This window comes from Sus scrofa, chromosome 8 (assembly GCF_054392235.1).
Source record: "Sus scrofa isolate SSC_HxYL_T2T_F1_AM1 chromosome 8, Sscrofa_HxYL_maternal_Yorkshire_Landrace_v2.0, whole genome shotgun sequence".
Taxonomy (NCBI): Eukaryota; Metazoa; Chordata; class Mammalia; order Artiodactyla; family Suidae; genus Sus; species Sus scrofa.
In genome coordinates, this window is record NC_139390.1 from 92757544 (window position 1) to 92782758 (window position 25215).

Sequence of the window (25215 nt, forward strand, 5' to 3'; positions counted from 1 at the left end):
ATCTCCCTACTCCAAAAAAAGAGAAAAAAAAATCTGCTTTAAGTTAGCATGAGTTTTTCAAAGAAGTTGCAAACCCAGACGAAGCATTTAGGGGTTTCAACCTTTTGAACCAGTGCTTGGTAACTGGGGAGAGTGTGTCTGAAAAAAACATCCCCCAAAGTATTGAGTTAATTTTATACCCAGAGAACCCCAGGAAGTAAATCATTTTTTAAAATACTCTAAAGTTCAACAAGGTCTTTCTGACAAGTGGGGATCCAGGCAAAATAGCAGTGATTCTACAAGGCAAGGGTGTGGGGTCATGTAGGTTCAGCACCTTCACTGGGAGGGGAAGATTTTTATGTTCATCAAAAGAGAGTATGGCAGGAGTTCCCATTGTGGCGCAGCGGAAACAAATCCGACTGGGAACCATGAGGTTGCGGGTTCCATCCCTGGCCTCGCTCAGTGGGTTAAGGATCTGGCGTTGCTTTGAGCTGTGGTGTAGGTCGCACACGAGCTCGGATCCTGTGTTGCTGTGGCTATGGTGTAGCCCGGCAGCTGTAGCTCCCATTCAACCCCTGGTCTGGGAACCTCCATATGCCACAGGTGTAGTCCTAAAAAAGAAAAAAAGAGAGAGAGAGAGTATGGCATTGTTTTAAAAGTTTGCATGTGGTCATAAAGGGGAAATAAACAGTTGGAAAGAGCGGTTTTAGGAGTTAGAAGACCTCAGCACTGACACAAGCCTTGTTCCATTGGACCAGCGTGTGGCAGTGGGTTGCTTCTCCGCCTCCTCGCTTATAAAGCAGGAAGGATGGGCTCCTCTGCCCTCACACAGCTCAGCAGCAGCTCTGCTTTGTCATTTGCACCATTAATAGACTGTGTTTTATTAAGGGTTTCTCTTAATAAGCCCAGACATTGGGAAGAATGCTTTCTATCCAACATCTTATTTGATTGACCAAGCAAGTGATGAAGTAAACGCTAAGGCTCTTCTAGCTTTATCTGCTTGGTTCTGAAGCAAAGTGGAAGGAGGCACAACAGACTAGAGAGACAGTGGTTTCTCTCCCCAAGGAGGCAGAATGGAGACCAATGTCTGGCCAGCATCATGGCCCCCCTCGTTCTCTCTGCCCTTTCCTGTCCCCTTGTTGAACAGCTAACCTCATTTGTATCTCCTTTATTCTCACCCAAAAGTCATGCCAAGGAATTCCCATTGTATGGCCAAATACTGATTAAAATTCTAGCTTTTGACGGTCCTCTGTGGCTCAGTGGGTTAAGGATCCAGTGTTGTCACCACAGCGGCTTGGGTTGCTGCTATGGCACGGGTTCAGTCCCTAGCCCTGGAACTTCCATGTGCTGCGGGCACAGACATAAAAATAAAATTAAATAAATAAAATAAAATAAAATTATGAGTTTTGCTGTAAACACAGAGAGCTGTAAATTGCATTCTGTGAGCCATAGAAATGGGTTAGGTTATGATTAGATAACATGCATGACTGATCCACTGCTCTTACTATAATAGGCTGCAGATCGAATCCATTAGGTTTTCCAGGAAGACGTGTAAACACATCCATCTAGGTGAATTTCAGTAATTTATTGTTGCGATACCAACTCATGCTCTGGGTCAAAACATCAGGCCTCTTTTCCTTAGCTCTGAGTGAGTCTGTCAGTTCTTGAGGGCTTATTAGTGCCACCACTTTGAGCTGCCTCCTCGGGCCCCCAAACACCAGGTTCTCAAACCAGCCGTGGGTGAATTATTTCTTGGAGGAGGTGGCAGCAATCTGAGGCTCTTCTAAACAAATGACTCGAGGGCTTGCAGTTTTTAAAACAGGCTTCTCCATGTGTTTTATGGAAAAAGAGGTGGTCACAATGGCCAGAGAGGACATACATATTAAAAACCTTCAATTGGCTGTGGTAATAGAACAGGTTAATGTAACGCGAGGCCTGCACATAGAGACCCGAATTGGCCCCTGGCCGTGCTGTGTCTCTAGTGTGAGCTGTTTATTTACCTTATCATTTGCTTAAACTCATCCTGTGGACTTGTATCTCAGCAGATTCACTGCTTAAAATGCTTCCTTCTTTTTGAAAATGTACGTGTAAGAAACTGTGTTCCTATTTCTGCGCCCCGCTCCCCAACCCCTTCCAGAATGAAGTAACCCCCTCCCCTACCTGCTATGTTCTGCAGCTTGACCTTTAAACGAGACCTTGCGTTTCCATCAGAGCCTGTTCTCTAGTTTCTTCTTGCGTTGGACTATCTTGTAACAGGGCGACACTTGCACAAGCAAGAGGAATGAGGCTGTCACATGGCAAAGAGGCTCTTTATGAAATGTCGATGCATCAACCTACATCCAGTCATGCTGAGGAAATAGAACATTACGGAAACAGTGGGGTAGTGGCCAGGGAAAGAAAAGGCACCTTTTGTACGTGAGGACAGGGATAGACAAAGAAGGAAGCTGGGAGGCTTCATGGGATAGGAATAAAGCAGGTTCTCAGTCAATATACTAAATACACTAAGAGCTTCATATTATCTGGCACAATATGTGCCAGACTCACTGTGAAGCGGAGCACTGTGTGGGTGTGTGTACACACAACCAAATCCCATTAGAGGCTACAAAAATAGGATTATCACTATTTTACTGATAAGGAAACTGAGATTATTTATTTTTAGCTATTTAAGCCAGTACTTTTTATACACAAATATAATTTAATCCAGCTATGTTACAGTTATGATGCTTTGGTTTAACATTCAAATCAGTTTTAGTACAGCCTGTCTTTCCAGCCCCATTGCCTATATTCAGTGAGACCAGTCAGGAATGTGGAAGTCACTCTAGGTATTTTAAAATAAGGGAATGTAATATGAGAAATTGATTACCAAAATATTGGGAGAAAATGAACATCAATCTTTACTTTGCACCATACATAAAATTTACTTGCAGTGGGTCATAGATCTCCACATGTGATATATCACTTCAGCAGAACAAAGGATAAAAAAATAACATGATCATCTGAATTGATGCAGAAAAAGCATTTGACAAAACCCAAAAACCCAGTCCATACATACACTAACAGTGAACAACCTGAAAGGGAAATTAAGAAAACAATCTCATTGGAAGTTCCCACTGTGGCTCAGAAGGTTAAGAATCCAGCTAGTATCCATGCGAATGCAGGTTCAATCCCTGGCCTCACCCAGTGGGTTAAGGATCCAGTGTTGCTGCGAGCTGCAGCATAGGTCACAGATACAGTTTGGATCTGGCATTGCTATGGCTGTGGCATAGGCTGGAGGCTGCAGCTTTGATTCGACCCTTAGCTTGGGAACTTCCATATGCCTCAGTAAGCACTGCCCCCCTCCAAAAAAAAGAAAAGAAAACAATGTCATTTACAATAGCATCAAAAAGAATAAAGTATTTACGAATAAATACAAGTATGCAGAAATAAGTACAAGGAGATGAAAGACTTGTACATTAAAAACTGCAAAGCATGGCAGAAAGAAATTTAAAAGGCAGAGATAAATGGAAAGACATACCTTATTCGTGGATTGGAAGATTTAATATTGTTAAAATGATGTTCATAGCAGCCAAAGCAATCTACAGATTCAATGCAATCCCTATCAAAATCCCAATGGAATTTTTTGCGGAAGTAAAAAAAAAAAAAAATCCTAAAATTCATATGGAATCTCAAAAGACCCTGAATAGCCAAAACAATCCTGAGAAAAAAGAACAAAGTTAGAGGCCTCATACATCCTGATTTCAAAATATGTAACAAAGCTACCAGAATCAAAGAGGTGTGTCATGCTGGCATAAAAATATATAGACCAAGGAAACAAGAGTGTCAATACCACACAGCGGGGAAGAATACTCTTCTGGACAAATGGTGGTGGGGAAAGTGGAAATCCACACTACAAAGGAAGGAAACTGGACCCTTATCTGGCAGGAGTCATGCAGGATGTTGGGGTCCTGGGCATTAGCTGCAACAACAATGTACGTGTGATCGACAATATTGTACTGTCTACTTGGAGGTTGTTTTGAGAGTGAGTTTAATATGCTATGGATTTTTGCCACCTTAAAAAAAAAATTGGCAGTTTCTTATATAGTTACATATACCCACCATATGGACCCAGCAATGCACTTCTAGGTGTTTACCTAAGAGAAATGAAAATGTATGCCCTCAAAAAGATTTGCACACAAATGTTCAAAGCAGCTTTATTTACAGTAGCCAAACACTGGAAATAACTCAAACGCTCACCAGTTTGCACACTAGCAAAATGTGATATATCCATACAACAGATCACTACACAGCAATAAAAAGGAGTAAACTATTGATATATGCAACATCATGGCTGGATTTCAAAATGAGTATGCTGAGGGCAAGAAACCAGATGCAAAAGAGTATATACTGTGAACTTACATGCATGTGTATAAAGTTATAGAAAAATAGAAAATGCATCTTAGAGATCCAGCTGTGGTGCAAAGGGATGGATGCTCCCCCTGGAGCCCTGGGGATGCAGGTTCAATATCCAGCCCAGCACAGTGGGTTAAGGATCCGACATTGCCACAGCTGAGGCTCGTATCTGATCCCTGGCCCAGGACTTCCATGTGCTGTAGGGCAGCCCAAAATGGGGGAAAAATTATGCTTCAATAAAGTTATTTACCAAAAAAAAGAAAAAAAAAAAGGGTTTGGAGGAGTAAGATGTTCCCCAGAGTTCACAGTTCTGGTGTTGCCGGAGCTGCTAACTAGCTGGTCAGGATCCTTCTCCCCTTGATTCGGTTGAAACCACTGCCAACACTTCTGGAGCCCACAGTGACCTGCCTGAACCAGAAGCCTAAGAGCTTCTCTCTTCCTCACACCTCCCTATCTCCTGGGCAGGACCTAAGAGAAAGCCAGCTGGCAAAGGAATCTGGAAAATGCAAACAGGAGAGCATGGAGGGCAGGAAGGAGGCCCTCTCTCCTACGGGTGAGATCTGGCACTTGGCTTATGGTCCTCCGTATCCTAATGACAGCCAAATCAAACCACCGCATGCCTTGACATTTGCTGTGATGACACATTGTCAGGTTGGTTCTCCTGAAACAAGTGCCGTCTCTCTTTATCTCTATACTTCCCAATAATAATCAGATCTCATCACTGGTTTACATGCCACCTATTTCAGGAACCCTCTGGGTTACACAATTGGAGATGAAATTTTTCTCACCTTTTCATTAGCATTTTATTTATACCTCTCTTTTAGCGTATATTATCTTGTATCTAAATTTATGTAGACACAGGTCTGACTTCTTTTATTAGAGCACATTCCACTTAAAAGCAGAGCTTTGTGTAGTTCATCTTTATTTCCTCCAAAGGTCATTAACAGTGCTGTGTATCTAGTAAGTGTTTGATGAATTACTATTGAATAAATGAGTGATAAATTATGAATGAACAAATGACATCTCTAGATATCTTTATACAATTGCATCAATGCATAAAATGGATGTCTGCCTGTTATCTGCCTTCCCCTTTTTTACTCTTTTTTTCATTCTAATCATATTCACATTTATCAAGAGCCTTCCATATACTAGACACTATGCTTGAAGCTTAAGGTTTTCTGTAGGTAGTACTAATTAGGAATTGTAAAATAGCTATGAACAACAGAAACGTCCTCTAGATTTTGCCCCTTTCCTGCCCAAACTAATATAAAACTAAGGCAAAAATTATATTGCCCTTTCTTTTGGCACTAGGTAAGGAATTACCCAATGCATGAATTGTTAATGGACTCACAAAGAGTTTGAGCAATTGGAGAAATTTTTTCTCTTGCTGGGTGAAGTATCACAGGGAAAGATAAGCAATAATGAAGAGATAAAAGCAAAGAGTGGAGTCATAATTTGGGATCGAATTTAATATACAAACTTCCAGGAAATTCTCTTTTATCAAGTCAGGATTAAAAACAATGCTTTATGGAGTTCCCGTCGTGGTACAGTGGTTAACAAATCCAACTAGGAACCATGAGATTGCGGGTTCCATCCCTGGCCTCTCTCAGGGGTTAAGGATCCGGCGTTGCCTTGAGCTGTGGTGTAGGCTGCAGACACAGCTTGGATCCCACGTTGCTGTGGCTCTGGCGTAGGCCGGCGGCTACAGCTCCGATTCGACCCCTAGCCTGGGAACCTCCATATGCCACAGAAGTAGCCCTAGAGAAGGCAGAAAGACAAAAAAAAAAAAAAAAAAAAATGCTTTAAACATCCCCAAGTGAGAAAGAAGTTTCCTGATTTGAGCTCAGCATGTTTACATTTATAATATGGAGCAAGCGTTTAAAAAGGCAGAAAGGCCAGTTGTAGCCAAACCGTTTTAGGAATCACTTGGTCGAATGGATGAATTCCTATTGTAAGCCTAGAATGCTTGGTTCTCTCAGGTGGCCAAGCATTATCTCTGGAAACAACCTAAGAGCCAAATAGACATCTAGCAGCTCTGCTGTTACAGAATAGCATAGCTGTTGCCAGCACTGGCTTGGACTGGAATTCCATTTCTGCCCCTTTCTATATTCTTGCCCTTGGATAAGTTGAGTCCACCGGTAAAAGGCAAAGCAATCCCTGGAGTAATCACATACCTACTCCAGAGGAAAAGACATCCGTAACATATGTAATCGCTTAGAGCAATGCACGAGGGAAGTAATCCTACACTCCAGTTACTATTATTCACATTATGGCACAGCCTCTGAAGAAAGTGACCCAAAGCCCTACCAGCCTCACAGCAGAAGCCACTCCTAAGAAGGAAAGTGTAAACCAAATCGGACGTTTATCTCCTCAGAAATTGTTGTTAAGCAAAAGAGAAAAAAGCAGGGAGCACATGCGAAAGGAACACATTTCCTTATTGAAAACACTCTGCATTTGAGATCGGGCTAACTTTCCTGCTCAGATTACAACAAGAAATATATAAGCAGTGCCCCAGCCCCTAAGAAACCATAATTCTGAAAAGAAATGAAAAGACAGCAAAACTGTAAGTCAGCCTGTCTGGTTATGTGTCCCCCCTATGGCGCTTTAGTATAATACAGGGTGATTGAAAGTGATGTCCTCTTTTCAGGAAGATAAGCATCAGTAGCAATGGAGAGAAGGATACTGTTTTTCTTTGAAAATTTATTATTCGAGTACACAGGGGGTGGTGGAAATAAACTTTTGTGTGGTGTAGAACTGCTCTGAGCATGTGAACATCAAGCATAGCGGAGAATCAGGACACCTGGGGGATTATACTCATCACACGCTTATTTTCCCTCAATACAGAGGACACTTATTCTGACGTTTGTTCATCCCCAACAGAGGAGGACTCATTCCAGCCTTCTACTGCTCTGTGCCTCCTTTCATCAGTCAGGCAGTAGAGTAAATATCAAACCTCATTCGGGCAGGATAATTTTCTGCTTTAGCTTTGAGTAACTATCATAGAGAAACAATGAAGTAGGAAAGCAGTGACTTCATATGAAAAGTGCCCTGTCAAGGTGATGAACACATAGTCAGTGAAATGTCAACCAAAAGATGGATTTAAAAAAAAAAAAACAAGCCAAGCTACTCTGGTTGCATACAGCAACAGGTTCCAGCTCACCCAGGATGCAAAACCTCTTAAGGGAATGCTTCTGAGCCTTTTGTGGTTTCTGTGAGAATCTGGTAAAAGCAACCTTCTCACCAGAAAAAAAAAATGCCTATCTGCAAATAACCATAAAAGTGTGTATGGCATTTTAGGTGCGTGGACTCCCCTGGAAGTCCACTAACCCTCAGGTTAAGAATCTCAACTCCATATAGATACGGTCTATAGATAGTGTATGGTCTCTATATGGTATGTGGTGTATAGAATATAGTATAGAGGAGATCCCGTCGTGGCGCAGTGATTAACGAATCCGACTAGGAACCATGAGGTTGCGGGTTCGGTCCCTGCCCTTGCTCAGTGGGTTAACGATCCGGCGTTGCCGTGAGCTGTGGTGTAGGTTGCAGACGCGGCTCGGATCCAGCGTTGCTGTGGCTCTGGCGTAGGCTGGTGGCTACAGCTCCAATTCGACCCCTAGCCTGGGAACCTCCATATGCCGCGGGAGCGGCCCAAGAAATAGCAACAACAACAACAAAAGACAAAAAGACAAAAAAAAAAAAAAAAAGAATATAGTATAGATATGCTATATAGATAGTATATGGTCTATGGATAGAATGGTCTGTTGTATGAATATGGTCAAATTCATGGACTCTGGTATCAGACAGACCTAAGTATGAATTCTGGATCCAACTCTTACTGCCATGTAAGTCCAGGAAGTTGGTTTTTTTTGTTTTGTTTTGTTTTGTTTTTTGTCTTTTTGCCATTTCTTGGGCCGCTCCTGCAGTATATGGAGGTTCCCAGGCTAGGGGTCGAATCGGAGCTGTAGCCACCAGCCTACACCAGAGCCACAGCAACGCGGGATCCAAGCCAAGTCTGGAACCTACACCACAGTTCATGGCAACACCGGATCCTTAACCCACTGAGCAAGGGCAGGGATCGAACCCGAAACCTCATGGTTCCTAGTCGGATTTGTTAACCACTGAGCCACCACGGGAACTCCCCGGTCCAGGAAATTTTTAACTTTTCTGAGCCTTTGTTCTAGCACCTGAAAAAAGTTCTTCCTATGTCATAGGTTATTTTGAATAATAAATTAGACAATCTATTTAAAGTACTTAACATAGTCCCTGACATATACTAAGTATTCAGTAAGCCCTAATATTGTTATTAGTTAGTAAAATATAAATTTGACACCCTTTGTGACCAGAGAGGAACTTGCATTCAGTTTCACTGCTGCAGATGTTTACTAGGTGCCTTTTATGAATGAGAAAGTGCACTGGGATTCTGAACATTGGAGTGTTGGCAGTGGATGGGCCTGAGCTGTGTGCGCAAGACCAGACAGGCCAGATCTCAGGTTGGAAGGAACAAGTCATCCAGGCCCATTATAGACAGTTATGTCAAACCCATAGCAGAACTGCAACTGCAATGCCCATTGCCTAAAGGGAAACCTATAACTTCTTTTTATCTGTAGTTAATTTACAATGTTGTGTTAGCTTCTGATATATAGCAAAGTGATTCAGTTGTGTGTGTGTATTCTTTTCCATTATAGGTTATTACAAGGTATTGAATATAGTTCTCGGTGCTGTACCTTGCTGTTAATCTTTTTTTTTTTTTTTTTTTTTGTCTTTTTGTTTTTCTGCCTTTTCTAGGGCCGCTCCTGTGGCATATGGAGGTTCCCAGGCCAGGGGTCCAACCAGATCTGTAGCGACCGGCCTACACCAGAGCCACAGCAACGCAGGATCCAAGCCACATCTGCGACCTACACCACAGCTCATGGCAACGCCAGATCCCTAGCCCACTGTGCAAGGCCAGGGATCGAACCCACAACCTCATGGTTCCTAGTCGGATTCGTCAACCACTGCGCCATGACGGGAACTCCTTTTTTTTGTCTTTTTAGGGTCACACCCGAGACATATGGAAGTTCCCAGGCTAGGGGTCTAATCAGAGCTGTAGCTGCCGGCCTACACCAGAGCCACAGCAACTCCGGATCCAAGCCACATCTGCAACCTACACCACAGCTCCCGGCAACAGCGGATCCTTAAGCCACTGATCGAGGCCTGGGAACGAACCTGCAACCTCATGGTTCCTAGTCAGGTTCATTAACCACCTAGCCACGACAGGAACTCACAATCTTCTTTATATATAGTAGTTTATATCTGCCAATCCCAGACTCCTAATTTATCTCTCCCCTACCCCCTTTCTCCTTTGGTAACATAAGTTTGTTTTCTGTGTCTGAGTCAGTTTCTCTTTTGTAAATAAGTTCATTTGTGTTGTATTTTAGATTCCGCATGTAAGTGATGTCGTATGGTATTTGTCTTTGTCTGGCCTACTTTGCTTAATGTGACGATCTCTAGGTCCATCCATGTTGCTGCAAAAGGCATCATTTCATTCTTTTTCGTGGCTGAGTAATATTCCATTGTATATATGTACCACATCTTCTTTATCCATTCCTCTGTCAATGGGCATTAAATTGCTTCCATGTCTTAGCTACTGTAAATAGTGCTGCTATGAACACTGGGGTACATGTATCTTTTTGAATTAAAGTTTCTCCAGATGTATGCCCAGGAGTGGGATTGCTGGCATATGACAACTCTATATTTAGCTTTTCGAAGAACCTCCATACAGTTCTCCATAGTGGCTGTGCCAATTGACATTCCCACCTCTAAGGTAGGAGGGAAACTTGTGACTCTCTGGGTAACATTTTATGTATTAATGAGGAAATGAATAAACCAAAGATGTTAATAATTTATGGGCTAAATGGAATTAATAAAACAAATCTCACCACTAAGAATTTTTTGGTGAACCACAGGTAGGCTACTGACACACTTTACTTAGAATTAAATGTTGAAATACATGAAAGCAATAGTTATGGGTGAACAAACTAGGTCACAAAGCTCCATTGAAAACAGAGTGCTTTCTGCTCACCATCTAATCAGATGCTCTTTAACACTGATAAAGACATTCAAGACGGGACAGTAAATGACTTGGGATCTGTCTTTAAATCCACTCCAACCAGTTCATTTATACAGCGTCTCATTTTCTTGGGTGTATATTTGGGGTCTGTGCCTATAAAGGAGGTAAAAAAGCAGAAAGTATTTAAAAGAAAAGAAGGAATTGGATCAATGACACAATACTCAAGTTTTTCTTTTGCCTCCTTAGCTGTCTGTAGGCTCTTTGGTGGTTTACCCTCCTCTCTGTTCCTCTGCCTTCCCCTTAAATATGAGCTTTCAAATTCAAATGCCCACAAGGCCAGGTAGGCAATTTGAAGCAATGCGATGGACTGTGGGACAGATGTGGTGGCCTCAAGCTAAAGGAGGCAGCCGTGACTCAGCTACCCAGGGATTTCCACCTGGGAATCAGGAAGATATGGCCAGATATTCCTTTTCCAAAATAAATTTCAAATATAAATTTATATGTGAATGTAGCCTGACTTATATTTTTTATTTTCTTATTATAGTTGATTTACAGTGTTCTGTCAATTTCTGCTGTACAGTTAAGTGACCCAGTTATATATATGTTCTTTTTCTCACATTATCCTCCATCATGTTCCATCACAAGTGATTAGATATAGTTCCCAGTGCTGTACAGCAGGATCTCATTGCTTATCCACTCCAAATGTAACAGTTTGCGTCTACTAACCCCAAACTCCCAGTCCCTCCCACTTCCTCCCCCTCCCCCTTGGCAACCACAAGTCTGTTCTCCATGTCCATGAGTTTGTTTCTTTTCTGTAGATAGGTTCATTTGTGCCATATATTAGATTCCAGATATAAGTGATATCAAAAATAACTGGAGTGATGGTGGTAGCTGTGCTGGAGGCTGCCAACTGTAGCTCTCATTTTACCACCAGCATGGGAACTTGCATATGCTATAGGTGCAGCCCGAAAAATAAAAAAATAAAATTTAATAAAAAAATAAATAAAATAGTACTTCCACGTGTCCTCTTGCCTCCATTTCTATTACAACAAGCCACTGTGTTTCGTGTTGGGCTGCAGTAGTTTCTTCTGGATTATCTCCACTCTTTGTCCTAACAATCTATTCTTCACTTACTAGCAAGGGTAATTTTTGTTTCTTTTCTTTTTTTTTTTTTTTTATGTTATGGCCAAACCCACGACTTCCCAGGCCAGGGATTAGTTCTAAGCCACAGCTACAACCTATGCCGCAAATATGTCAAGGCAGGGTTTTTTTCTTTTTTTTTTTTTTTTTTTTTTTGGTCTTTAGGGCTACACCTGTGGCATATGGAGGTTCCCAGGCTAGGGGTCGAATTGGAGCTGTAGCTGCTGGGATCCAAGCCATATCTGCGACCTACACCACAGCTCATGGCAACGTGGGAAGGCAGGATCTTTAACCCACTGTGCCAGGCCGGTAATTGAACCTGTGCCCCACAGCAACCCAAGCCGCTTCAGTCAGATTCTTAACCCACTGCACCATGGTGGAAACTCCAAGAGTGATCTTTTAAAATATTAATCAGATCATATTACTCCCTGTTTAAATTTCCTCGAAGTTTTCAAAGCATGAAACTAAGAGAAAAAAAGTATGTAGTTGGTATCATACTACCTGTGTCAAGTGGACTAAGAGGTTTTTTTTTTAACCTGTAAAATACGAATAATAATACCCATGTTAAACAGTCGCTGTGAGAATTCAATAAGGGCCAATGTTATTTTTGCATCAGTTTTATATTAGCTTTCCCAGGGAAGAAGATAAAATTCAGTGTACATTTATATTGTTAATAGTTACTTTACATTCCCCGATTCACACCACTGACAGAGAACCTTCTAAATGTTTGTCAACATTTTTATTCGCATTATTATAGCGTCAAAGTAACACATCTGCTTGATTAAAGGATAAAACCCGCTTTTAAAAATTATGGAACAAATCAAGTTCAATTAAAAACATAGGACAGAGTAAAGAATCATTTCAAATGTCTTCAGATCATGGTTTTTTTAAGTTGTGAGATGGAAAAGGATTAGATATTGTGGTTGATGCAATGTCACATCATGAAAATTGAAGCAGATTTTGGCAACTCTCTATTTTAACTGACTTGAAGTCATCATTGCCCAGAGCTGTGCAGGACAGTTTCCAAAATAGCGTCATGAATTCAGCAGCCCAGAGTTACAGCAGTCCCCACGGCCGTATTTTCTTTCAATTCACACGTTCTGATTTAGAAAACACCACAGTGAGGGAGTTCCTGTCGTGGCGCAGTGGTTAACGAATCCGACTAGGAACCATGAGGTTGCGGGTTCGGTCCCTGCCCTTGCTCAGTGGGTTTAACGATCCGGCGTTGCCGTGGGCTGTGGTGTAGGTTGCAGACGCGGCTCGGATCCCGCATTTCTGTGGCTCTGGCGTAGGCCGGCAGCTACAGCTCCGATGAGACCCCTAGCCTGGGAACCTCCATATGCCACAGGAGCGGCCTAAGAAATGGCAAAAAAAAAAGACAAGGAAACAAAAAACAAACAAACAAAAAAAAACACCACACACAGTGAGGATGAATCCGTGGAATCCACTTAGGCTGGTGGCTGGGAAGACAGGAGTGAGGGTGAGAAGCTGCAGGTATAGTGAGCTCTTCCTGCAGAAGAGAGCTCTTATCTGTCTGTGCTTTTGCTTTTGGCACTAAATCTGTACAGAAGTTATAAAATTACTCCATGATGAGCTCTTTGATCGCCTCACTATCATTAGTTGGGAGATGGAACTTTGGGCTTCTTATGAGCTGAATTATTTCATCCACTCTTACCTAAAAAAACAAGAAAAAGGAGAAGAAGGAGGAAAGGAAAGGGGCTTTAATGCAGCCCTCTTTTTTTTAATGTTGACTGTTTTATACAATTTTTATTTTTTAATTTTTAATTTTTATTTTTGTCTGCTTTTTCTTCTTTTTGGGGGGCCACACCCACGGCATATGGAGGTTCCCAGGCTAGGTCTAATCAGAGCTGTAGCCACCCACCTACACCAGAGCCACAGCAACGCCAGATCCAAGCCGTGTCTTCGACCTACACCACAGCTCACGGCAACACCGGATCCTTAACCCACTGAGCAAGGCCAGGGATTGAACCCGCAACCATGGTTCCTAGTTGGATTTGTTTCCACTGCACCACGACAGGAACTCCATTTTGTATAATTTTTAAAGGTTAGATTCCATTTACAGTTATTACAAAATATTGGCTGTATTCTCTTGTTGTACAATCCATCCTATATAGTATATCTTAGTACCCTCTGTACCTCCCACTCTCCCATCCTATCTTGTCCCTCTCCACCTCCCCACTGGTAACCACGAGTTTGTTCTCTGGATCTGCAGGTCTGCTTCTTTTTTGTTATATTCACTAGTTTGTTGTACTTTTTGTAGATTCCACACGTACGTGACTTTTTACAGTATTTGTGTTTTTCTATCTGACTTATTTGACATAGCATAATGCCTTCCAAGTGCATCCATGTTATTACAAATGGCAAATTTTCATTCTTTTTATGGCTGAGTAATATTCCATTGTGTGTGTGTGTGTGTGTGTTTATAATACTACATCTTTATGTATGCATCTGCTGTTGGACACTTAGGTTGCTTTCATACCTTTAGCCCTCATTTTTTAGCTCCAGGAACAAGAAAATTTCAGCTTTTATTACATCTCAAAGTAGTGAATTCTCCCACTTAGTACATATTTGGACTAAATATACAATAAGCAGAACTTCTTTTGATTAAGAAAAAAATTTAAATAGAAAACAACAATTTGAAGGGTTATGTAAAAAGAAAGACTTGAAACTTTGATTCTCAGTGGTAATTTTATTAATCATTTATTGAGAACCTGCCACAAATGTAGGGTAACAGAACATACAAGAGCTTCTGGTTTTAAAGCTGCCTGGCATCTGAGCTCCCCAGCCTCCCCTGTTCACACTCCCTAGCTGGCCTCGGCATCGCAGGCATATTTAAATACACCTTGCACAGATGTCCATCTGCAAAAGGCTCCCTATCACCCCCAGCCATCTGTACATGCTGTTGCTAGTGCTTAAAAGTTTCATCCTTCTCATTCCTCTGGCTAAAATACAAGTTCTCCTATAGGACTCGGTCTAGATATTACACTGGCCAAATGGTTATGTAGGTAGCCGCCTTACCTGCTCCTATTAACATCTGGTACATCTTCCAGCAAAGTGCTTCTTCTGTTGGGTTGCAATTGACAAGTCAACAGTGGTCTGCCTGCCTGCTGGCGAGTAAGCTCCTTGAGGACTGGAAGTGTCTTGCTTTCACCTATAACCCCCTACAGTTAGCACAATCCTTGACATGTTGTAGGGACTCAGTAATTATGTTTTGAGTGGATGAATGATATATGTTCACTGAGGAATGATTTGAAGTAAAACTGAATTTAAAAAAAAAAAAAGAAATTATAACTCCCCAATCTTGAGAGGACTCCTATTAGCATTTTTGGCTTTCTTGCCTCTAGTTAACTTTCTCTTGACTTCACTGCACGTAAAGCTTTGCATACTTCCATTTTCACTTGACAGTGTACTATAAGCACTTTCTCCTGCAACTACAAACTCTTTGGAAACATCACTTTAATGATTATAACCAGAAAATTGTCCTTTAGAAGTAACATAACTTACTGAGGTATTTTTATTGTTGGACTTCGTTACTGTAATGTTTTGCTGCTATAATGTTTAAATCATTATAAGCATTATAAATACATTCTAGAACTGAAATTACTAGGTGAAAATTTCTGTTCTGAGTGCAACTGATCAAAGTGTCTACCTCAATGTACCCTTAACTGTAACGCATTCTTTTTTATTTTATTTTATTTTTTTGCCTGCACCCGTGGCACATGGAACTTCCTGGACCAGAAATCAAATCCAAGCCACAGCAGTGACCAGAGCTGCTGCAGTGACAACATTGAATCCTTAGCCCTCTTTACAGGAGAACTCCAATACACTCTTTTTTTTTCTTATTTTTTCTTTCTCAGCCACCGCCATGTCATATGGAAGTTCCCAGGCCTGGGATCAGATCTGAGCCACGGCTGTGACCTGTGCCACAGCTGCAGCAATGGTGGGTTCTGAACCCACTGCACTATGTTGAGAGTCAAACCAGCACCTCCACAGAGACAAGTTGGACCATTAACCCACTGAGCCACAGCGGAAATTCCCAATACACTCTTTTTAAGGAGTGAAGACTTGGAGTTCCCGTCGTGGCTCAGTGGTTAACGAATCAATCCGACTAGGAACCGTGAGGATGCGGGTTCCATCCCTGGCCTTGCTCAGTGGGTTAAGGATCCGGCATTGCCGTGAGCTGTGGTGTAGGTTGCAGATGCAGCTTGGATCCCGCGCTGCTGTGGCTCTGGTGTAGGCCGGTGGCTGCAGGTCCGATTCGACCTCTAGCCTGGGAACCTCCACATGCCGTGGGAGTGGCCCTAGAAAAGACAAAAAGATAAAAAAAAAAAAAAAAAAAAAAAAAAAAAAAAAAAAAAAAAGGAGTGAAGGTTTCATAAACAAAGAGTAGTTTTTTTCTACCTAATTATTTATTGGCCATTTATATTACACTCTTCTGTGAATGATATGGCAGTAACCATTACCCATTTTTTTTGTTGGGCCCTTAGTTTTTCTTATTGATTTGCAAGCTTTCTATATGCTAAAAAATACAATCCTTGGAGTTCCGGTCATGGCTCAGTGGTTAACGAACCCAACTAGGATCCATGAGGATTCAGGTTCAATTCCCTGGCCTTTCTCAGTGGGTTAAGGATCCAGCATTGCCAAGAACTGTGATGTAGGTCACAGATGCGGCTCGGATCTGGCGTTGCTTGTGGCTCTGGCTGGCAGCTGTAGTTCCAACTGGGCCCCTAGCCTGGAAACCTCCATATGCCGCCGGTGCGGCAAAAAGCAAAAAATAAATAAATAAATAAAAATAAAATACAATCTCCTGTGAAATGTTTACAGATATTCCCAGTGTGATATATGCCTTTGGTCTTATTTTTCATATTTTTAATGCTTTTAAAGTTTTATACACATTTGTCGATCTTTTCATCTATGAATCTCCCTACTGCTTTTCCATATAGAACTTCTTGCCCTACTTAGAGGTATTAGATATATTTTTCATACTTAGAGATATATTTAAAAGGAATATTTTCTTCTAGCTTTACTAGTTTTTTTTTACATTTAACTTTTTGACCCATTTAGAATTTGTTTGAGGGTACAGTGAGAAAAGGCTCTAACTAGGGTTTTTTTTCTTTTCTTTTTTACAGATTAGCCAATTTTCTTTTCTTTTCTTTTCATTGTCTCTTGAAGGCCACACTCGAGGCATATGGAGGTTCCCAAGCTAGGGGTCGAATTGGAGCTGTATCCACCAGCCTATACCACAGCCACCGCAGTGCCAGATCTGAGCTGCATCTGCAACCTACATCACAGCTCACAGCAACGCCGGATCCTTCACCCACTGAGTGAGGCCAGGGATCAAACCCACGTCCTCATGGATACCAGCCAAGTTCATTAACCACTGAGCCACAATGGGAACTCCCTGGATTAGCAATTTTCTTAATCCTTTCTCTTGGGGATCCATGAAATGTCATTAAAGGCAATCGTATTGAAATGATCAGCATCCAAAGACATAGCTCAGTGTTCACGATGAATTTTGTTCTTCCCCCAGGTGAGCAGGAGCCAGCAGTAAGCAGTGATTCTGACATCTCACTGATCATGGCAATGGAAGTTGGACTGTCTGATGTAGAACTTTCCACTGACCAAGACTGCGAAGAGGTGAAATCTTGAAATGGCAAATATAGAAAAAAAGGATGGTAGGACCCGAGGGGAAGGAAGGGAGGAGTGCCCCAAGACTGCACTGGGCACACGCACCTCCAGAACACCTTGGCAACTCCAGGGCGCCCCATTCAAGAATGGTACCGAAAAGCAATATCCAAAGTCGCGTTCATTGGGATGCAGTTTCTCCATCTCTACAACAGCCCATGGCCTCGGCACCTTGGAGGTTGAAAGCTGATTTTCTCTCCCATGTCCTTGTAGACACACACTTCAGAAGTTCCTAAAACAGATCACAGGGACACTTTTAGGGCTTCTTAGTTTCATTTCACATTTCTTCTGGGTTTTGTTTTCCTGTTTGGGGAAATGTTGTTGATTTCTTTGGCGGGGTCTTTTTAAGGACTCTGTGTAGTTTACTTTATGTCCACTCCTTTGTTTTTCCTGTGATTCACTCCAGCATTTATACAGAGTTCTGTTTAGAAGCATCAGTTCCTGCTAGGACCAGGTGGCATTCCATCTCTGAGATGAATGGCCCTGACCACTCAGCATGATGTGTACATGGCTTTAGGAAGAGCCTCGACACCCTGAAGCAGTCCAAGGCCAGCTTTCATTCAGAATCTGAATTTTTTTAAGTGGATCTTGAAAATCTCCACTGCCAGAGACCCCAGCACCAAGCTCTGAATCTGCTGAGGCCACTGCTCATTTTTTTCAGCGATGTCACGCTGGCTTCCAGTTGCCAGCCTTTCTTATGACCCACGTGACATGAGAAGGAAGCTCTGGGAAGGCAGTTGAGTTCATCCAAATCTTACAGTCTCGGGCTGAAATTCTAAACTCACAAGTCCCCTCTAGTGCCATTCTCTGTTAGCTGGAGGGCTCGTCCATTGCTGGGGCTGCAAGCCTAGGTTTAAAACCAGATACCACATATTCCTCCTGAGAGCAAAATGTCTCTTGCATTGGTTTCCCCAAGGCTGCAACAGTCTTTTGTTACCTCCACTAGTGGGTTCTGCAGAAGATGGACGCTTTAGGAAAGATCCAGTCATCTTTGGATCCACCCAAACGAGGGCCTGGGTCTTACCTTCATTCCAATACAGTTTTGTTAAACCTCCCCAGACCTCAAGGAAGGATTTAGATAAATCCCTAGGTGATTGCTTCCCAGAACTCCCCTGAGGGCATCTAGATACCCAGTAAGGAGAGAGGTGTGATTTGATAAATCATTTGATCTAAAACGTACAGCATGGGAATTGCCCAGATCAAGTATCTCCCGCTGGAGAGAGACAAAGTCAGAGGGAAAGGAAAAGAGTTATCAAATCAAATGATTTTGAAAACCCACCGGTGTTTTTAAACTATTTATGTTTTTATTCTTTTTTTTTTTTTTTTTTTGGTAACTATGACAGAGATGTGCTATTTTTTCAGCGGGCAATTTTGTAATACATTTAGACGCTCCAGATGCAGAAATGACTAAGGCAGTGTGAATAGTTTCTCAGATGGATCACCTCACCTTTCTGTGAAAGGCCATGCTGCTGTATGGGGGTTACCTAGGAAAAGAAAGCTTCTCTCCCTGAGTTATTTACCTAAGTGATGAAGCCCTTGTGCCTCGCGGCACTCACACTCCTCCAAAAGCAGAGTTTGGTTCTGTTGCAAAACCTGGCTGTTGGCTGAACTATGGTATATATGTCAAGGGAGACCACAGGTTGCCCTTTTTTCACCACCTTTAACGATTTCCTTTTTGATGCTTTCTAAGTAGGCAGCAAGGCAAAGAAAATGAGCACCTCCTTCAGAAATGTCACATCTCTCTTGGAGTCCTTCCCATAATGAAATGCAGGTCTGCAGGCGGGAGGGATGAAAGCAGGGCTGACTCAGGAATAGGGAGGCGAGGCTGAGCCACATGCTTGCAAGGCCTCAGCTTCTCCATCTGCAAAGTGATGGAGTTGAACAGGATGATGCCCAAGCCTTGTTCTGGTCTCAGGACCACTAATGAGCATTTTGTCAGAGGGATCCATTCTTGGCAGGTAGTGATGACATATAGTAGACTTCCTACCTTGGGGAGGCAGAGCGACTTGACATGGAACATATAAGAGCTTTTGAGATTCGGCACGCCCACGTTGCTGAGAATGACTGTCTAAACGCCTGAAGTTTTAAGTCCAAGTAGGGGTGGTTTTGTTCTGCCGTGTTATAAAACCACCCATAATTCCCAGAGTTTGCAATCGCTGGATACCTTCAAACCCTAGTTCTCAGTGTGGAATTCTTCTGCACCACTTACCCCTGCTACAGTCAGCTTTGCCCAAAGCAGATTTTGGTATTAAGTAGAATTACAAGAAAAAATTCAACAGCAGAAGAAATATAAAATGTGTTCCATATGAGTGTCATCTCTCCCTGCCAAGGACCAGGTAAATCAGGAATTGGTTGCTTCTATGGCCTGTGGCCAAGGCAGTCCCAATAGGATGCTGTGTAGATGATGTGAGGCTCCGGGAGCCAATGTGAAGCCTGTGGACCGGACCCCAAGGAGATTCTGCTGCAGACTCTCTGAGCCTAGAAGTTTCTCTTTTACCAAAGGTTTGCTTCAGAAGAATTTTCCTGTGATTTTGGTAGATTAAATGGCACTGAAGGGTTAAAAAAAAAAAAATGGAAACAACCCTACCCCACAGTCCTTTTCACCACCTTCCCTCAAGGAAGAAACTCTGACCCAGGGCCCTGGAAGCTCAGAATGAGTATCAAAGGGTGTAGGAACCTTCTAGAAGCATATGCAGACTTGATGTGTCCTTTTCTGAAGAGTCTAGACCTGCACTGTCCAATAGAAATGGAATGCAAGTCACACATGTAATTTTAAATTTTCCACTGCCACAGTAAAAAGCAAGACAGGCAAAAGTGATTTTAATAATGTAATTATTTAATCTACTATGATTGATTCCACATGTAATTAATGTAAAAAGTTCGAATGAAATACTTGACATTCTTTTTTCTTACTAAGTCTTCTGCAGGCAGGGTGTGTTTACGATCAGGCACACAGCTCGGGCTGGACCAGCCGTTTCTCCAGCGCTCACAGCCACGTGTGATTCATGGCCAGCCATGGACAGCACAGGGCTAGAGCTTCTGCAGTACTCTCGCAAGATTCCCTGACCCTTACAAAGAAAAAAGGTTCAAACCCAATTACTGGATTCCGCCCAAGTCGCCTGACCAGAGGCCTGGGAATCCATTTGTTTTATAATGAATAAATCTTCAGCCCATCCTTTCTGAAATTTTTGCTGGATCTTTCTAACCACACCACTGACTCCATGACCATACACTGTTGTTCCTTGACCTGACCATTGTTTTAAAAAAATAAAAATAAGAAATCACACAGGACTTCCCTTAGTGGTGCAGCAGAAACGAATCCGACTAGGAACCATGAGGTTTCCGGTTTGATCCCTGGCCTCGCTCAGTGGGTTAAGGATCCAGCATTGCCGTGAGCTGTGGTGTAGGTTGCAGACAAAGCTCAGATCCTGGATTGCTATGGCTGTGCTGTAGGCAGGCGGCTGTAGCTCCCATTCAACCCCTAGCCTGGGAACCTCCACATGCCGTGGGTGCAGCCCTAAAAAAAGCAAAAAAAAAAAAAAAGAAGAAGAAGAAGTCACACAAACTATGTTGATTTGGTGCTGAGACAAAATTATATCCCTCAAGGAGTTCCCATTGTGGCTCAGTGGGTTAAGAACCCGACTGATACTCATGAGGATGAGGGGTCAATCCCTGGCCTCACTCAGTGGGTTAAGGATCCGGTGTTGCTGTAAGCTGCAGCATAGATCACAGATGCAGCTCGAATCTGGCCTGACTATGGCTGTGGTGTAGGGTGCAGCTATAGCTCCGATTCAGCCCCTAGCCTAGGAACTTCCATATGCCACAGCTGGCCCTAAAAAGAAAAAAATAATTATATCCCTCACTCCTCTGCCAGACCCTAGGGCTGATGGGTGGCACTCAGGAGCCAAAGAAAATTCTAGACTCTAGTCATCCGACTATACCTCAACCCCTGGCCTGCCTTCTTCCCGATTGGCAGGGCTTTTCCCAGTTCCAGTGCCCCCAGCCCCACCGCTGTAAGGTAAAGATGCTGGATTGCAGAGGAAAGAGTGGGATAGTACATAATGACTCCAAATGCAAGGCTTTGTGGGGACTTCTCAACAGAGAAGTCTTTGGGGCTTGTGATCGTCCGGGCTCCAGTGGGTGAACTTTGACCACCCGTGACTCAGCAGCCAGCTCCACCTGAAAGTAAGCATCCCTCTCTCACCCCAAGGCTGTAGGCAAGGAAAAGAGCATTTCCATTCCCCCAGAATCATTTCATCCCCTCCAAGAATTGCTGCCTCCTCTATGGCTGGCCCCTTTGGGAAGAGCTGAGCCCTGATTGTGAACAGAGCCTCTGAATATTGATTTCATCTCTAGGATTTGATCACCCCTAGAATGTCGACTCCATCATCTAGGCAAGGAGTGGTGCAGAGTTTGGGGAAGGTAGAAAGTTAAAAGCAGCCAAGGCATATCCCTTTTCTGACATCACATAGCAATGATCATGACCCTGGAGGCTGATCTGTCCAAGGAGGTTTTTTGTTTATTTTATTGTGTTTTGAGCATTTCCCTTATTCTGTTGGAAACATCCTGGATGTACCGTAGGTCTGGATTTGGTCCTGTGCTCTGACCTCCCTGCAGCCTCCATCCCTACAGAACCGAAAATGATGACAGATGGCCTAACACGGGGCTCTTTGAGTCCTGTCATATTCATCGTGTTAAGATGAAAATTCCTGCAGAGCATAAAAAATAAATGGCATGTAGGTGTCCATTGAATACACCTCCTTGACAGAAAGCAAAGAAATCTCCTTAAATCAGAATATTTTCAGAAAATCTGAGATAGAGAGTCACACCCTCTGTAAACAGAGGACCCATCCGGCTGTAGTACTAGACAGAGCCCCTCAGGTCAAGGCTAGGAGCATCTTTTTATACGCTCTCACTTAGATATCGTTCCTTTTTTTTTTTTTTTTTTTTTTCCTTTTGGTCTGGGCATGTCTCTATCCCTGGCTCTCTCTGAATGCCTCTCTCTTTCTCTGTACACACACCCACACCCACACATCCTTCTCCCATCCTTTTCCCATCTTTCAGCCAAAAAAAATAAAAAATAAAAACCTTGGTGGCTCTGGATCTATAGAATTACCATTTCTGTGATTATCATCCTTCTTGTTGTTGGCATTTTTTTCTCCTTTTTATTGTGTGGCAAAATCTGTCTTTGTGCCTCTGTTGAGGAAAACCCATTTACTATAAAGGCAAATCGACTTCCTCTGCAATGAAGTTTGCCTCATTTTCACTTCTCATATCACTAATTTTATCACAGACCACCTCAAGCCTTTTTATTTTTTAAGACTTCCTGGCCCGAAAAGTTTCCTAGGCAAATAATGGAAAGGTAGCAATTCCAGAATGCTATCTAATCTATTATCTTCCAACTCCAGCATCTTGCCCTTCCTAGTTCACCGCAGGTGCCCAGGGGTAGGATTTCTTGGAGAAACACATAGACTCTACTGTATGTAAAGTCCACGCCCGCTTCTTCTTCGTATCCCAGCATCCTTTGTAAATGAACCGAGAGACTGCTTCTTCCTTAAGACTGAAAAAGGGGCAAAGGAAACCAGTCCCCTAAAATGAGGGACACAATTCCTTGTGCAGTGCCCTCTGTCACAGAAGCCCCTTATTCATGCTCTTTGCCTGGCCAGGACTGAAAAGTACATCTGGTGATGACAATGAAAAGGTGGTGGAGATACTGCCACAGGAAATCCGAAAAGAGGATGGTAGGATATGAACAGGGATGCTTTTCCCAAAGAAATGATCATCCCCTAGTTTTAGAGCCGCCCTGTCCTTTGGGATGTGTGCATTTTCAGGAGTTTAATGCTCATGAGGTAAACACTCATCATGGCAAAGAACATTGGGATTACCTGGAAAATAAATTAATTCGGAGAAGCAGGTGGGAGTTTCTCATCACTTACCTCTTCCCTTTCCCTGCTTCCCTCACCATCGCACAACTCCAGGCCCATAGAAATAGGGACAATTATTTATAGACTCGTAGATCAGTGGCCACACTCTTCCACTTTGAGCCCTTTGGTGACACTAAATTAATCACCCTAAAGATCAAGAAGTGATGCCAGATCCTGAATGTAGACCCTTGATTACCAAGCCCTTTCATTGCAAAACCTGCTCATTCTACAAAGGAGGTGCCGAGGTCATTGACAGCTCTCTTGGCCGCCCTCTGAACTAAGCCTGCCTTGAATGCTTCGTCTTCAAGTGGCTTCTACGGGGATCGCCGCAATCAAAGACCTCCTCATCCTTGTGCTGCTGTGGATGTTTGCACTTACTACAGAGCCATTCTCTCTCTGGCCACCTGATAAATATTTGTTGAGGATAATGATAAGGCGAGAAGAGGCATCTCTGCAGGGGTTCAGTAGGTCTGAACCGAGGGAGGGAGAAAATCATGGAGATAGTTAACTCAACGTGAGGTACCTAAGGGAAGGGCTTGGAGAAGTAGGGGAAATGGGGGTACCGTGTGGACTGTATAAACCAAAGATTGACCACCATCCAAATGGACACATGTTTCTTCCAGTGGCTAGTTTAGTTGTCTCCCAGTGTGCTCATAAATAAAAGAGAAGGTGGTTTGCTTGCTCGAGTGTAACTGTGAAAACCTTAGGGGATCTTCTCTTGCAGGCTGGTGATTGACCTTACTAAATCCAGAAATCTAAAAAAAATGTATCATGGCCTCAGGACTGCACCATCTTGAAAGTCTAGCACATAGCCCCGTTTTCCTTCAAAAGTTTCAGACCGTTCTAGTGCTTTGTTGAACTCAGATTATTGTTCTCTTTGAGAATGTGAAGATTTTAAAGAGCCAAAGACTTTTCGTGTGTAAGAGCTGGTGAATTATAGTCTGTCCTGCTCTTTGGAAGAAACTACCAAGCTATTGCAGGTAGTAATAGATAGTAGGGCAGTGGAAGAAAACCTGCCTAAGAACGCTTCAGTCTGTGTCTGTGTTGGTGTCCCTGGGACGGCGCAGGAATAGGATGTTATTGCAAAGGGCAGGGTGCCCTCTGCTGGAATTATCGCCGTTATTCTTTCAGCCCATTAAATTTGACTAGCGTGACCATTTCCTCAACAACTAGTTGGGATTTGCCTTTCATCACACAGCCTCCTCAGTCGTTGAGAATTTGGTCCACATTTGTTAAAAGAGGAAGGAACGTCATAAACTCTGAAAAGGTGAAGGAGGACCCCCATGGAAGGTCTCAGCATCCGCAGCCCCTTTCTTCTGCAAAATGTTGAAAGAGTATCGTTTGTTCTGTTTTGCAAAGTAGATGCCTCTGGCTGGAAGATTCGTGCAGAGCCGTAAGGCAAGGGCCTAATTATTTTGTAACGGGATCTCAACTTTTTTTCTTGTCAAATTGCAAAGGAAGATCAATAAACAGACGTCTTTCATATGAATGTAAATGGCGTGAGATGCTGACGTGTTTTGTACATGTACATAATGATAGATTTACTTCCGGATTTCCCATTAGTAATCTTAAATGGTTGTACCATTTTGTAATTAGAAAGCGAGGCGGGATGGGGGAGGGGAGGGAGGGTTGCTATTTTTATAGTGGGATGTCCCTTATATTTAGAAATCTCGAAGTAATTTTGTACGTGTGAAAAGTTACATTCCATTCATTTCCTGAGAAAATACTGGGTATTGTTCTTTAAAATGTTCATGAGCTGGGAGGATAATTGGTCTAGTTTCCAGAGGAGCCTTCCAGCCGTATAGATGTGACACCGATTTTGTGGACTGCAGACCATGACCAGCCATTGCCAGTTCAATAATGTGAAAAGGGGGAAAAAAAAAAAAAAAACAAACTTATTTTAACCCCTAGAGCACCCCGGGGGAAGAAGAATCTCCTACAAAGAATGAATTTATCATTCTGAAATAATCCAGACATGGCATCATAAATCAATACAACTATGAAAGCATAAAACAATCTCTTGTTCCT

The 25215-nt window shown here is 42.7% G+C and overlaps 1 protein-coding gene across 2 annotated transcripts in view; it reads left to right on the forward strand.

Annotated features, from left to right (window-relative positions):
• Positions 1–25081, forward strand: part of RNF150 (ring finger protein 150) — a 248337-nt gene extending 223256 nt beyond the window's left edge. The window contains exon 6 of one of the 2 annotated variants that reach the window (XR_014812876.1): positions 17109–20448. Coding sequence is in view for 1 of the 2 variants with exons in the window: in XM_084972820.1 (XP_084828946.1) it covers positions 17109–17227 (119 nt within the window). In the remaining variant the exon portion in view is untranslated. Of the gene's footprint in view, positions 1–17108 lie in introns of both variants that reach the window. The other variant, XM_084972820.1, reaches the window with a different exon arrangement.
• Positions 25082–25215: the final 134 nt, after the last annotated feature.